Here is a 15,840-nt window from a genome sequence, read left to right on the forward strand (position 1 = left end):
ACATTTTGGGCAGCCAAGGAGTTAACCCTACAATCACAAGGAAAATAGTTTCACCAACATCAGCATTTCTCATTGCTCTCCTATCAACATGTTTGGAATGACTGCCTATAGACTGGAATAAAGGGATAAATTGATATTAAATTACTGCAAGGGAGAATGCAGAGCAAAGACTGTGTTTCAATATCGCCATCTTGTGGCTGATTGTGTTTAATGCTTTGAACTTCCCAATGTATAACCAATACACAATGCAAGAGAAGCAGGGGACGGGGGTGCTTACAATCATCACACAGTATCATATAATCTATTTATGATTTTACCAAAGAGGTTGCCCTTCTAAAGGCTGGAAACTCATAACAAATGTCCATCTTGCCTGACCCTAATCCCATGTTATCATTTAATGCCAAATATAACATTTTGCATAATTAAAGACAATGTTGTTCTAAGCAACTACCAATGTTCGTTCAATAAATGAATATTAAATAAAAGGAGGAAAGGAAGTCAACCTGTTCATTTATTTGAAGTAACCAGATGCCAAAATCCACATTTTGTTGTGCAGTTCTTTATTTCTTTGTGTACAGTGCAAATGGCTGTGCCCAGCCTAGCACCCTGCGTCCGGGACTCCTTAAGGCATTTTTCATACATCTGAACTCCTTAATGCATTGCAACATAAACATTTGCTTTTATTAAGGAAAAACAGAAAATAAATATACATAACTTATGCACAAAGGAAAGGCTACATAATGGTTAAATAAAGCAGCAGGAGTATCCTTCTCCAAATATAAAGAACAGCGCACATTGTACAGGCGTCCTTTGCTAAAAAAGAAAAAAAAAAAGCCTATTAATGTTGCTCAGTTCACAATAAAGAATACTGAATTCTATTCTTTATGCTGAGATGTGAGACCCATTAATCACAAAGGCTGCTAAATGGCAAGGAAGGAGTGGAGGATGCAGAGAAGGGCACAGGATAATGAAATGATGGGCCCACTGCCAACTCCTCACTCTCATTTCAGCACTCTCATCTATAGCTTTGGTGGAGATGAAGGGACAAGGCCAAGGGAAGCTGTCACACATAAGCGCTTCCTTATGTTACTTAGAGACCCTACAGTAGCATATGGGCCCATGAGCCCACATGCAGGCAAATTCATCCAGAAAGGCAGTCAAGGGACTCTTGACAGGACATAGATATTGATCCCCCAGTGCATTAACTGGGCTATGATATACACAAATACAGCCCCCTGCTGTTTAACCTGGGCAAGGGCAGGAAATAACATCAAAAGCTTGATTTAGTGAAGCAAGGAGTGTCACTTCTCTGCTCACGTCTATAAATCATGCCAAACTGAGCAGTAGAACTACTGAAGGAGAGTCCAGGTTGAACAGCTCCAGTTACACATTCTTGATATTCGCAATGTATAAAATTCATGTACATTATGTGACACATAGAGTTGATGTCACCTTTTAAATGTATGGGGCAGGGCCGCACCCTCTATTGGTCTTGTATAGGTGACTAACTTCATGCAGACCCACTTGACCTATAGGTGTTAGTATTCTGTAATGCTTCCACAATTCACTCCTCCCCCTCCCCCCACCCCCCACGCCCATCCTGGGTGTACAACACATTATATCCAAGCTAAACTGGAACTATTATGTGCATGCTGGTCCCACCTGAGCGATCTGGGTCTATGTTACAATGCACACAAATCCCTACTGCTGAATTGAATTCTGAATACAAGGAGGAGCTGGAAACTCCCCTTTCTATGAGGTATTACTTGTCTTTGGATTCATTTTCCAGTCGGTCTTTCATGCAGCTATTGAGTTGAGCAACCCATATAACTGAAACCTTTTATTACTGCTCAGTAACTATAGTAAATGAGTTTGTCACAGGCGCTGTATCTGGAGCAGACATGCAGAGGATTGAGTTACAGTTGTGTCTATGCAGCAACCATTATTTTGGCAAACCTGTACTGCAAAGAGGACGGGTTTCTAACCAGCACAAACCCAGTCCTGTTCACAGGATGACCAGACAGCATGTCTATAAGGCCAGTTAAGCTGACAAACCCTAATGACTCCCCACAGCCGGCGGCCATAGAAAAGTCCCCATGGGTGACGAATCCGAGCAGGGTTCTACAGCAGTGACTGATGACCGGAGGTAGAGGATTAGGCCACAAGCCGAGGGTAAGCTGATCACTGTCATCATCCCTGGACATCTCTTCCTTTTGTTGTGGTGCTTCCTTCTCCATTTTAGCTTTTGCTTTCTTCTTCTTTGTCTCCTTTTGATGTTTCAGTACTTTCTTCTTGATGGGATCTCCATGCTTAGGCTCCTGAGGGCCAGCGAATGATTTGTCAGTAGCAAGTTGCACCAAGTCCTGCTCAGAAGGTATACAGATCATGGCATGGAGTTCTGGGGTACCCTTTGTCAGCATGGTCAGCCTGACCCATACCAGGGAGCGAGGGAAAGTGTGCAGAACCTGCAGTAGCATGTCGGATGGTCCGTGTGGAGCAGGACTGGGAATTTGCTTGGATCTTGGGCCTCTCTGATTACACAGACTACACAGTGTACAAAGCTCCTTCAGAATTCTTTTGTTCCTGGCATTTAATGAAAATAGATAAAGGCATAAGAACAGACCCCTGGCTTATATCTCAGGCCAATACTCAGAGCAGTTATTCATTAAAAAGCAAACTAAAATTGTAAGAGGTGGTGCATTTGCATTTACAGGGCTGCGGGAGGTGCTATACTGTTTGCCTTTGCAGGGCAATTCCCCACAGACAGGTATTTATTTGCATAATGTGGATGTGTAAGTAAATAAGCCAGCCTACCTCAACACACACACACCGGCTCCACCTGCTTTTTCCATATCCAGCTCATTTCCCATGGTGCCTTGGGAACCAGGTTCCATTCTCACGTCCTCCTGTGCCTCTGTTACAGTTCCTTGAGGTACCTCCCCCTCTTGATTTGTGTCCATTGTTGTTTCTTCCTCCTTTTCAGCTGCAGGGACTTTAGTTACTGTTCCAGCCCTCTGATCCCATTCTGCAGTCAGTTGCTCCCAGGGACATCGGAAGGGTGCAAGGACTCCGTGCTTGATAAAGTTGGCTCTCTTTGCAGGTGGGCGCCTACCAAAGCAAATCTCCATATTAACAAATATGTCTTTAGATCATGAAATATATGTCTATGTATCGGGCAGGTTTAATTTTTCCATCTGATCGGGGACTGTATTTGCTCATTGATGCAGTCCCCGAACCAACGGCGCCTATACCTGCTGTTTTAATTTGATCGTTTGGACCTAGGGCACTCAAAAGAAGGTGCTCATTTCTGACATGGAGGCAAGATTTAGAGGCAAAAAGGCTATGTGTACTGTCAAACAGAGTCTCCTGTAGTCTGCCAGTCCACACTGGGCTACCAAAGCCCTTAACAGTCCCCTTCAGAACTTTTGTCATGCTAGCGTTCCCCAACTTTTTTTTATATTTAAATGCTGCTCATCCTTGCCAAAGGCTAATGTCAGACTAGGCATTTTCAGGCCAAAAATCACCTAGTGTGAGCACTGACAGGCACTTGCAGGTCCAATGATCACAGAACATTGGGCAGAATTGTGCTTTCTCCACTAGCACCCTAGGCTGGAGGTATGTGCTGTTCTAGAACAGTTAGAGGGCCACAACAATGGACAATAAAATGGAGAAGGTTGGACAGCATACTGAATCGTATCATATATGATGCTGAGGTATTAAAGTGTTACCTTTTATAAGCCTCTAGCAGACTATCCTCAGTTTCCTTTGCAGACTGAACACCAGCTGGGCAGTCAGGAAAGTCACCGGGGGCATCTGGAATTCCCATATACTGAGAGTGCTGCAGCGCTTGCTGCAAACCCCCAACACGCACACCTCTGTATATCTGTAAATTTAGCAAGAGGGGAGAACAGATATTAATTCATTTTGGACAGATACTGTGTTCACAGCTCTCTCTATAGGCAGCTATTATCACTACTACAGTATGGCAGCCATTATCACTACTGGAGTGAAGACTCTATCAGCCAGCACCTAGAACGGGGGAACAATTTTTGATGAAAGATGCTGGAAAAAGTCAGTGTGCTCCACAATACAAAAAGATCTCTTATCTAGAAAACCCTGGTACCAAATGTGTCTGTGCACATACATGCAATATTTCTAACATCTAACAAAATCCCTAAACTGTTAACAATTGCCTAATCTGTTCCATGAATATTTTATGGTAAAGGGTCAGATTAAAACTCAACCCTACTGAAACTGTGTGTAAGTACCACCCAGGATTCTTATTTTGTATAACACGGCACACATGAAGGTGGCCCAGCCTCACCAAATCGAACCTACGGCAGAATGAATCATACTGAAAGCACAACTCACAAAAGGAATCCAGAAAGCCATTCCCCATCCCTTAGGCAGGCAGATGTCCCAGCCACTTCCCCAGCCAGGCCGATCAGTTCCAGTGCGTTTCCCAGGGTGCTGAATCAGCAGGACAGGGATCTTGGATTCACTATTGCCCAAATCCAGCCGAGAGCCTGGGACAAGCAGCTCACTCCTCATGCGGTTTATCTCCTGCAATATTTGGTACAATGGGCAAGAGATATTTGGAAATGCAGTCACAGAATAGACAGCATACTGACAGGAGTAAAAGGTCACTACTGTACAAATTGTGTATTTGCTTCAGAACCAATGCCTTTTTTTGCCATAGGCTAGAACATATCATTGGTACACAGGTGTGTTAACTTCACAGATTCCATCTTCTGTGGCACTTAAAGGGTTAATTATATGTACATATTGTGATGTTTTACAGTCATTTTAGGAATAATGTTAAGGTTAATTACAAATAATAAGGTGATGTGATAGAACCCCATTAATGCCAATCCAAAACATCCTTATGTAATGGAGCAAGTATAGGCATTTAAAATGCCAAGCTATGGGGGTTTCAGTTTGATTCAGTGAAAAGAATAAGGGGTATATTTATCATGCTGTGTAAAAATGCAGAGTAAAACATCACCGGTAGTGTTGTTCATAGCAGCCAATCAGATGCTTTGATTTGGTTTTCTAACTGTTGAAATCTAATTGCTGATTGGTTGCCCTGGGCAACATCACCGGTAATGCTTCTCTCCATTTTTTACACAGCATGATAACTATACCCCTTACTGTCTAGCAGTCGCTATGCAACGCTCCGGAACTGGAGGAACAGTTCCTGGTACCCAGCATCAGCATGGGTACCAGGAGCAATAATGCAAGCTGGAGGAATGCCCTTTACCTGTTCTGAAACTTTATTCTCGGTAACTTTGGAGCAGATATCAGAAGCCCAGATAAAGCTCTGAGCACATTCCAGAGGAAAACCATTCAGTTTTATAGATTTCACTTGGTCTCTGTCTGCAGAAGCAAAGGAAAATCAACAGACTAGTGATAATATTCGCCACACGGCAACAGCACGGACATTACCAAGGAAAGGGGGGAAGGTGCATCATCAGCAACTCTCTCAGGCACCACAACAGCAATACTGTTTCACGTTGACCTTGCCAGGATTCGAACCTGGGTCATCTGTATGGCAAGACAGAGGCTCCCAATGAGCACAAGGCCAGCAGTAGAAACAGCCTGATTTCCACTCTACATCCAACATACAGCATATTACACTCTCCGATACACATACATATACACACTCACCTTCGTACTTCTCTACACTCGGCACAGCTTTAGTCTTCTGCTTTGGCAAGTTTAGTCTTGGATCTCCCACTGTGAGTCCCAATATGGTGCCAGGGGGAAATTCTGCTGGAGATCCTACTGCTAGACATAGGGGAGGTTGGATTCAGCATGCATATTAGACAAAATTATCCTTATGCTGGCAATACACGCACCGATACTATCATACGAAACCTCGTTTCGTATGATATTCGGTGCGTGTATGGCATGTTGGCGAGTCGACCGATATCGCAGGAAGCTGCTGATATCGGACGACTTGCCGATCGGCCAGGTTAGAAAATTTTGATCGGGCGCCATAGAAGGCGCCTGACCAAAATCTGCCGTCAGGGCTGAATCGGCAGAAGGAGGTAGAAATCCTATTGTTTCTACCTCCTTATCTGCTGTTTCAGCCCTGACGGTGTGTGGCGGATCTGACGATGTTTCGTGCGACCTATGGTCGAACGAAACATCGTCAGATCGCCACGTGTATGGCCAGCTTTACTCTGCAGAAAACCTGTTTACTGATATCTTTAAATGGGTAGTTCACCTTTGAGTTTACATTATACTAAAGAGTGATATTCTGAGACAATTTGTAATAGGATTTTATTTATTTATTTTTCTAATGATTTCACTTTTTGCTCAGCAGCTCTATAGCATGATATTTTTGCAGTTATCTTGTTGCTAGGGTTTACATTTCTTTAGCAACCAGGCAGTGGTTTGAATGAGAGACTGACATTTATAGAAGAGGGCCTGAATAGAAAAATTAACAATAACAATAAAATTGTAGTCTTATAATTTTGGCTGCTGGGGTCAGTGACCCCCATTTGAAAGTTGGAAAATGTCTAAAGGCAGCGACACCTAATTTATATGTATAAAAAAAATAATTAATGAAGACCAACTGAAAAGTTCCTTAGAAATAACCATTCTATAACATACTAAAATGTAACTGAAAGGTGAATACAACCCCTTTAAAGCAGAGGAATGGCCTCATAAAGGGTCTCAAAGCAGCGGATGGGTGTGCTAGGGGAGAGCAAATACTCCTTGCCGATCTTAAGTTTGCAAATATAGCTATAACCTTGCTTTAAGCTAAGGGGGTGAACCACAAAAGGGGCATGAACCCACAATTTTTGCCAACAGATAAAAAGGGGTAAAAATGTAGCTCTCTCATATGTAGTTATTAATAAAGCTGTATGTAAAATCTGGTGGGGGGTTAAGGGCAAACAATGGGAGCAGCCCTATTTTATAATGGGGCTTTCAATTATCCAAGCTGAAAATATCCGGTATTAGAAGTAAGTTGAAGGCTAAACAGAGCTCCCCTGCATTTATTTGTTGAGTAGCAAATAGCTCACTCACAGATGCTTGTGTTGTTTTGCAGAGACCTATATTTTGCTTCAGTATGATAGGTATTCCAGCTTATCCCACTCTGCTTTGTAGCACAGAGAAATAGTTGGCTGATACAAGAAATCCTATAACAGAGAAGCTGAGAGGGTACCTTGCAGCAGCTGAAACATGGATTCCTGAAGGGTATGGAGTCTGACATTCTCAGGGTTACTGCAGTAATCTGCCCACCAGGTATGAGGCCCTGCATCACTTTCAGTTTCCTAGGAATAAGGCTGTACATTAGACTTGATTTCAACAGGAAAATACAGGTTAACTTTAACAGGATTGGCCAATTTTACAGCCTCTGTTTAAGTGGCAATAACTTTAAGGAACTAGGTGGTGCAGTGGGACAGTTTATGGAAAGTTAACATTTTTCTGCTGTACAAAGCAGAGTCGTACAGCATGTACAGCTTTAGAGCTCCAGGTATTCCTGGAGGCAACTAAATATAATAAACCTGTATAAAAGTAAAATTATATATCAAAGTTAATCAAAGTACCATTCTTTTAGCTGCCACATTATGGAAGCATAGTAGTTAGGTAACCCTGTCACATACAAAACAAATAAGAAATCCTCAGCTTGCCTTATGAAGTGGAGCAGAACGCAAAGCTTCAGTCAGCACACTGTGAGAGAGAGGGCCAGTCAGTCGATAGCGCACAAATTCCATAGTCAGATCACTAGGAGAAGAGATTAAGCCGATTTTATGTAATGAATAGGATAACTCAAATACACCACATGCATTGGTGCTATGAAAAGTCTCTGCTGCAAACAAATATACATTGGCCAATTCACTGTTGCAAAGTATGGACTACAGAAGGACCTGAAGAACATGCAACATTAGAATGCAGAAGTTGTAAAAGGGAAACCTGAAAAAGTGTTTGGAAGGTGATCTTACAATCACCATTTTGGCCATAGTAATCACCTTTTAAAGCACATTTGTTTAGGGCTTATACTATTCATGTGCTGGCCTCAACTTGGATTTAAAATAGTCCCTGGCTTTGCAAGGACACAGAGGCCCAAACAGCCCCACCAGCCCAATAAATAGTGACTGTCTATGGCATCTTACAGCAGCCCCTCTGGCATTTGCCAGAACCCACAGACCCACAGTCCATATGCCACTGTCTAACATTTCAGAGCAGCAGAAAGAACAGGCATATGCCACAAGCCTTATACATACCTAATTCTGATGGCTGTATGCTTTGATGTCCAGTAATATGGATCCAGAGAATCCCTAGTCCCATCGCCAATGATTCTTTTCACAGGTACTGCCTGTTCCCCTTCCTGATCTTTCCGCTTCCGCTTTTTCGCTGTAGTTTTAGGGGTAGTTTGTGGTTTTGCAGGTTGTGGAGCAATAACAGGCTCGGGCTTGCAGACAGCAATGTCAGGAGCTTCCTCACACTGACAAACTTGTCTTAATTCTCTCAGTATGTCCTATCAGACATGTATATGGAGTTTATTCCAATTTCATAAAAAACATGGCAGGCTTAAACAAAAAAACTGCAGTAAGAAACTAAAATCAATAGCAGTAATTTAGCCTAAGCCCAGGTTCAAATTGAGATTTGCCAGTATAAAATAATGAAACGGTCACTTACCTGTTTGAGAGTAGGGTGACACCATATCCACAACTGCCTTTTTTCAGATGGAGAATCAGGGACACAGGCTGGTTTCCAGAGAAATGTAACAGAACCGAGAGCTTCTTTGGGGTATTTATCAGCTCTATACAGGACCAAGGATCCTTGGCGCTTTCCAGAGAGACACAAGGCAGCAGCAAAAGATGGGCCTGAGGATCAAAATTATAGAGTACATCTGGGCTACATAGATCGAGACTGATATATCCTACAATTTCCCACAGTTATAATCTATAAATGAATGGTCAGGCACCATCTCTCCCTACTATAACTGCTATCCCACAGCTACAGTCCCTTCCCAGAGGCTATTATCCCCCCACTGCTACTATAGGCACAATCTCTCCCTACTATACCTGCTATCCCACAGCCACAGTCCCTTCCCAGAGGCTATTATCCCCCCACTGCTACTATAGGCACCATCTCTCCCTACTATACCTGCTATCCCACAGCCACAGCCCCTTCCCAGAGGCTATTATCCCCCCACTGCTACTAAAGGCACCATCTCTCCCTACTATACCTGCTGTCCCACAGCCACAGTCCTTCCCAGAGGCTATTACCCCACTGCTACTATAGGCACCATCTCTCCCTACTATACCTGCTGTCCCACAGCCACAGCCCCTTCCCAGAGGCTATTATCCCCCCACTGCTACTAAAGGCACCATCTCTCCCTACTATACCTGCTGTCCCACAGCCACAGTCCTTCCCAGAGGCTATTACCCCACTGCTACTATAGGCACCATCTCTCCCTACTATACCTGCTGTCCCACAGCCACAGCCCCTTCCCAGAGGCTATTATCCCCCCACTGCTACTAAAGGCACCATCTCTCCCTACTATACCTGCTGTCCCACAGCCACAGCCCCTTCCCAGAGGCTATTATCCCCCCACTGCTACTAAAGGCACCATCTCTCCCTACTATACCTGCTGTCCCACAGCCACAGTCCTTCCCAGAGGCTATTATCCCCCCACTGCTACTAAAGGCACCATCTCTCCCTACTATACCTGCTGTCCCACAGCCACAGTCCTTCCCAGAGGCTATTACCCCACTGCTACTATAGGCACCATCTCTCCCTACTATACCTGCTGTCCCACAGCCACAGCCCCTTCCCAGAGGCTATTATCCCCCCACTGCTACTAAAGGCACCATCTCTCCCTACTATACCTGCTGTCCCACAGCCACAGCCCCTTCCCAGAGGCTATTATCCCCCCACTGCTACTAAAGGCACCATCTCTCCCTACTATACCTGCTGTCCCACAGCCACAGTCCTTCCCAGAGGCTATTACCCCACTGCTACTATAGGCACCATCTCTCCCTACTATACCTGCTGTCCCACAGCCACAGCCCCTTCCCAGAGGCTATTATCCCCCCACTGCTACTAAAGGCACCATCTCTCCCTACTATACCTGCTGTCCCACAGCCACAGCCCCTTCCCAGAGGCTATTATCCCCCCACTGCTACTAAAGGCACCATCTCTCCCTACTATACCTGCTGTCCCACAGCCACAGTCCTTCCCAGAGGCTATTACCCCACTGCTACTATAGGCACCATCTCTCCCTACTATACCTGCTGTCCCACAGCCACAGCCCCTTCCCAGAGGCTATTATCCCCCCACTGCTACTAAAGGCACCATCTCTCCCTACTATACCTGCTGTCCCACAGCCACAGTCCTTCCCAGAGGCTATTACCCCCCACATCTCTCCCTAGGTAAATATGTGGTGCTTTCCCACACTCTTCCCACATACAACTAGCACCTTACATTATTACACGGAAGTCACCACTGCTTGCCCCCTCCAGCAATTAAATACAAGCTTTAAATTGGGGTTACCAGTTTCTGTGCTTGTGAGTCTTGACAGAGCGTTCAGCAGAGCAGCTTCTTCTCCCATCAACTGCAGGCAACAGTAGTAAGACAAATCCTACAAAGAAACAAAACATGTACAAAAAAGGTTTGGTTTAGTGATACACAAGTTAAGCTACCTTAGATCACAATTTTTGCAGACAATGTATATAACCAGGATAGTTCTGATTTATTTTCATGAAACAGACCTACAAATTAAGCAGCCTTGCCAAAAGCCTCAGCCAGTTGCCCAGTGTCACTCACAACAGAGTACTAACAGAGTTGACAAACTGCTGGGTTCTTTGGAAAGGGCTGAAATTCAAGGACATGCTAATGTCAGCTTCTTGTGACTCCTGAGATGTCACATATGTCAGGTCAGCAGGTTATTCAATTTAACTAATGATGGCTGCTGCAATAGTTTTAAATCAATGGCAGAAAAGCAGATTCCTACTATCCCCTACCTGCAGAAGGCAGTTACTGCTCATGGCTCGGTAACAAGCCCTATAACTCTTCATTGTAGGTCTATGTCCCAGACAGTAACCCCACTTTTTCACCATGTGAAAGCGCTTTGCATGCCAAATGTGTGTTTCCAACCAAATGTTCTTCCTCTGCCTGCGGTTGAACTCTAGCTGAAGGTTGCCGTGGCGCCTTCGAGCTTTCCGACACTTGTTCTTCGACACTTCTTTCTTCAAGTGGGCAGATTTTTCCATCTGTAATGAGACTATTCTCAGTTTGCCAGTCCATAAACATTATGAATAAAAAAATCTAATTAAATAAAATACAATTATTTACTGCACTTTCATTAAAAAAAAAAAAGAAATCCCTCCAAACACAACTTAAGCTTTTTGAAAAGTAAATATAGTTTCAAGCAACTGTCCTCAGCCTGCCTTCTCCCAATCCCACAATTCCCAGCACACATGATGTCAATAAGGAAAACAACATCACAGTGCAATGCATTATGGGTTATGTAGTTCCTGCATGCTGTCTGTAAGCTGTGGAGAAGTTGTTACAATTTGTAACAATGTTTTAGTCCCTCCTTCCCTGCAAGGATTTTAAATGACGCAGAAAGAGAAACTGTTTTGCAGCGAAAGGTATATTAGTGGTATCTGTTGTGTGGGGTTCTAACAAATTTAAAAGTAAAGGCACAGTAAGCGTTTTACCATCTACCATCTACTTTACCAACTGCTCATTATCATTAGGAAATCCGTCACAGAGTGTTTATGAGTAGTAATCACATGTTACCACTATTGTCATTACAAAAGTATTTTTCAGCCATTACCTTACATTAAAGGTGAGACTGCCCAAAACTTCTATCAACAATTTGGGGGGGTGCTTTGTGTAATGACAAGGTCTGATGAGGCAATGGATAATAACTCTATTTTAGGTGGAAGGCACCTTGTATACATGGTTTGTTTTGGATTAAACATGAAGGAGACTTCAAATGGATTCATGGCATATTAAATGAAAAGCAAGTATTGCAGTATTCATTGTACATATAACCATATACTAAGAACAGTGGGAAGGGTAAGGTTCACCTCCTTTTTAGCAACCTCCCGGAGCCTTCTGGGTAAGCGCTTTATGTCGTGACCCATAGCCCGCCTGCGCATATGCCTGGGTAGCGACTGGAACACCAAGGTGTTGGAAGACTTCTGGGAAACAGCCTTAACCATTGCATTGATCTCTGCAGCCCTCGCCTGGGCAAACATTGTGGCTGTAATTGCAAAAGCAGAACAGAACAATCATATATATCAGATGTTGTGCTGAAAGCTTCCCCCATGAAATAACTTGAAATAGGTCAATGGTAATTTAAGACAATTTTCAAATAATCTTTACTGCTTTTGATTTATTCTTTATTTTGGAATTTCAACTGTTAGTGGGGTACTAAGATCCCAAGAAATGGCAGAATGGTCTACCGTGTTTTGTAGAACCTTTAGCACTGACAAGAAAGGTACCAGGACACCAAAGCCATAGATTCTGTTTCCAGTATAAAGTCTGTTTTTTCCCAGGCTTCCCTATAACTAAAAATGACCCTTGATCTTTATCTGAAATGAAATGTTATTTCTTTTGAAAGCCAGTTTTGTCACATGCAGTACCAACTCTCACCTGCTGGGCCTACAGCCAGTCCTTTCTACTGCCAGAACAGCGGGAGACACAAACTGGCTCTTAAATACATTCTGATTTATTTTGCAAGAAACAAGTGATATGGCACCCTTTAAACATATGAACAGAAAACATACCTGTTATGTATTTAGGAACAAGAGGCACTTCACTGGGTGCACCCCTTCCTTTACCACCTCTACCATGGAAGTGGGTCCCATGTGATTGATAGGGGTGTCGCTGGTGCTGTCCGGAGGGGCCAGGGTGGCTGTCTAGACCAAGAACAATAGAGGCCATGTGCTGTCATTATTGAACTCATCAGAGTGGAATCCATTTTAATATTGTGTACTTATAATTATTATAATGTATACTTCTAAAAATAAACCCAGACCCTTACAATCATCTACTCTTGACTATACATGCATTATTTACATTATTAGGATTTAACTCTTTAGTGATCATACTGGACTCTCCTCTCTATACTTGAAATCTCACTTCAGACCTGCTCCTTCACCCTCAAGTTAGCAGATGATAAAGGTGGATATAGATATGAGGTCCTACAGTTGCATGTGTGATTCATATTGTGCACTTACCTCTGTGTTGCTGAAAGTTTTCCTGTCTCTCATTGTGACGAGGCCGATGACCCTGTTCAGTGCCGATGTCTGATGACAGACTCACATTAGATGGCTGATTCCGCATCCTTTTTGCATACTTCTTCTCTTTTGCGTTCGACATTTCTAAAATAACAAAAAAAGTCCTTCCCTATTATTTCCTGTGTCCTAAGCGTTGGCAGTGATTTACTTACTGACTGGCAATTATACCACTGGAGCAGTCTATAGGCAGCCAATGGAGTGCATATAGGAATTTAAGCCTAAATAATAAAAGTTCCATAATTTTACATTCTTTACAATTCTGGTTCTGACTATTGAAACAATATTTAGCAGAATCCAGCTGGAGGGAAACTGGCTTTTTCCTGCATTGATTTAAGAGTCAGCTATAAACAAACACTTTTCAATACCAATTACAAATAACATTTAAAACCATTGATATTTACTGGGGGTGTCAATATGTGTGGCTATATAATATTGTGCTAGGATGCACCGAACACATTAGCACTCCCCCACTAAATATATCAGTATACTTGTGCTTTACCACATGTTTTTGGGCTTTAACGCCATTAGACTAATCCATGAAAAAATGTTAAAAAAAATTACTGTGGTCTTTTACAATATATAACTGTATGCAAAGTGTACACATTTAGCAAAAAGGTCTGTCCATGGCAATATGCAGTGCAGAAATAAATCCAGTCTGCATCCCCCCTAACATATAATCGGCTAATGCATAAAGTTTGGTTTTCAACATTACTAGCAGGTGGACAGTGATGTATAGTAGTGTAGGTAAATTATACCTTTAAGGCTCCTATAGCCCAGCATGCAAACAGAGGTGAGGGACACCTACCTCACTATACTGTAGGACCATATCAATAGCTAGACATTATGATGGCTCATAATGTAATGTACCCAACAGACTAGCTGCATCATGTAAGGAAGTGGAGCCGGTGTACTCTGGGTTGGCCGACGACCAGACCCACACACTGGATTAGTCCAGTTTTCAATATGGATGGTTAATTAAGGCAAAGGTTTATCAGACAAACAGAATCCAGAGTCCAGATGAGAACTGATTAAACTATACACAACACCGGGTAAATGGCTTAAGGGCAGAAGTTAAAAAAAACTTCTAAACAGAATTCATAAAATGTACTAGGAATTGGGATTTACAATATATATTTAGTCAATTTGTGCTTGATTCACATTGCATTGATTTAAACACGATACCCAACAGGACGCCCCTCTAGGTCACTCCTACCCATATGCTTTGGCATTAGTTCAATTAAGCGCTTGGACCGATGATGGTTCCCCTAGAATCTAGGGCCTAGATGTAGCTAAAAGCCCAGGTTGAGGGTCAGTTAGAGTGAGACTTAGTGAATGTGTATTTTGCCCTATTTCCTTGAGAAAGGTCTCTCATAATCATATAATCTTATAATGTGTTTCACGGAGAGTGCTGATGCTTCTTTAACTACATGTATGCTGCCTCTGGAAATCTGTGGATAGAGTACTAGTATATTGGGAAGTTTGTCTTTCAAGGGGGTCGAACTAAAAAAGACAAGACAACCACTGCATAAGGCTTAGCAACAATGTCTGCTTTCCGCACAGATTTAAAGGAAAACTAAACCCTAAAAATGAACATAGCCAGAAATGCCATATTGTATATATTGAAATTACTGCACAAGCCTTAAATTTTAGCATCTCTATAGTAGTAATGATCCAGGAAGTGTCAGTGACACTGCACATGCTCAGTATGCTCTGGGCAGCTGCTGGGAAGCTAAGCTTAGGGGTTGCCACAAATTATGAAGCAGAAAATGAAGCTGGCCAGTCAAATAAGCTGATGCTTCAGAGCTGACTAAATGATAATTACATTGGTTTCAGAGCTGCCATGTAGTACTTATCTGTATGGCTAATCAGTCTTATATCATGATATTTATATTCTTTATATAAAGTAAATCGTGTGTGGGCCCCTAAGCTCAGGTATGTGACGGAGAAGAAGATGGGGGGCTACTGGGGCATCTTTGGGGGCACAGATCTTCCCTGCTAAAGGGCTGAGGTTGCCTTGGGCTACTCCTTTAGTTAAGCTCTCCTTTAATGTAATTCTTGCTTGTGAACATGCAGTCAATATGAAATACTTTATGCTGTGGCCCTTTTTGAGTAACAATGGACCACAAGTGCAGTCCTGAAACCTTGCATGCCACCCATCACTGCAGCAGATTGCAAACCAATATATACAGAGCTGGAATTCTGCAACCTAAAGTACAAAATCATGGGTCAGTTGCAGTTTTAAAAAGATAGAACTAAGTATCCGGCCTTAATGTGCTATAAAGGGACATAACCAGACAACCCTAATGCCCACAGGCCACTAAAACGTGTGACTCTTCAGATCTGAACTTGGTAATATGGGAAGCCGCAGCATATTGATTGCAGTAGGCCCAAGGGCAGCACTGTTCGGCCTGCAGCTCGTTACCCAGAGAGAATGAGAGTGAGGGGAACACACGGTACCTGAGCCGAGTAACTCGCCAAGAGAGCAGAATACAAATTCTCAGCCTGGATCTGTTCCTGGGCATTACACGCGGGCGGAAGACGATGCGTGCCAAGCCTCAGTCTAGAGTTG

General features: G+C 43.1%; 1 protein-coding gene across 3 annotated transcripts; it reads right to left on the reverse strand.

The window, feature by feature from the left end:
- Nucleotides 1-493: 493 nt before the first annotated feature.
- Nucleotides 494-15,838, reverse strand: pop1 (POP1 homolog, ribonuclease P/MRP subunit). 3 transcript variants are annotated; one of them, XM_031903652.1, is made up of 17 exons: nt 15,729-15,838; nt 13,212-13,355; nt 12,759-12,890; nt 12,057-12,232; nt 10,983-11,231; nt 10,513-10,600; nt 8,653-8,840; nt 8,238-8,491; nt 7,644-7,737; nt 7,175-7,283; nt 5,668-5,787; nt 5,261-5,376; nt 4,372-4,563; nt 3,729-3,883; nt 2,815-3,108; nt 1,609-2,583; nt 494-1,525 (listed from the first exon to the last, which is right to left on the reverse strand). In XM_031903652.1, exons 2-16 carry the CDS (start codon nt 13,351-13,353, stop codon nt 1,929-1,931), a joined length of 2,964 nt encoding a protein of 987 aa, XP_031759512.1. In that variant the 5' UTR covers nt 13,354-13,355; nt 15,729-15,838; the 3' UTR covers nt 494-1,525; nt 1,609-1,928. The 3 variants fall into 3 exon arrangements, with proteins under 3 accessions (XP_031759512.1, XP_004915184.1, XP_004915183.1); XM_004915127.4 differs by lacking the exon at nt 1,609-2,583 and having other exon boundaries at nt 494-813; XM_004915126.4 differs by lacking the exon at nt 494-1,525 and having other exon boundaries at nt 1,651-2,583; nt 5,668-5,784.
- Nucleotides 15,839-15,840: the final 2 nt, after the last annotated feature.

This window comes from Xenopus tropicalis, chromosome 6, assembly GCF_000004195.4.
Source record: "Xenopus tropicalis strain Nigerian chromosome 6, UCB_Xtro_10.0, whole genome shotgun sequence".
Classification (NCBI taxonomy): Eukaryota; Metazoa; Chordata; class Amphibia; order Anura; family Pipidae; genus Xenopus; species Xenopus tropicalis.

Coding starts and splice junctions, on each gene's coding strand:
- pop1 (XM_031903652.1), bottom strand. CDS start 13,353: ATGTCGAACGCAAAAGAGAAGAAGTATGCAAAAAGGATGCGGAATCAG. Junction 12,891..13,211: donor AAACTTTCAGCAACACAGAG/GTAAGTGCACAA, acceptor TTCTTGGTCTAG/ACAGCCACCCTGGCCCCTCC. Junction 10,601..10,982: donor GCAGTAACTGCCTTCTGCAG/GTAGGGGATAGT, acceptor GTTTCTTTGTAG/GATTTGTCTTACTACTGTTG.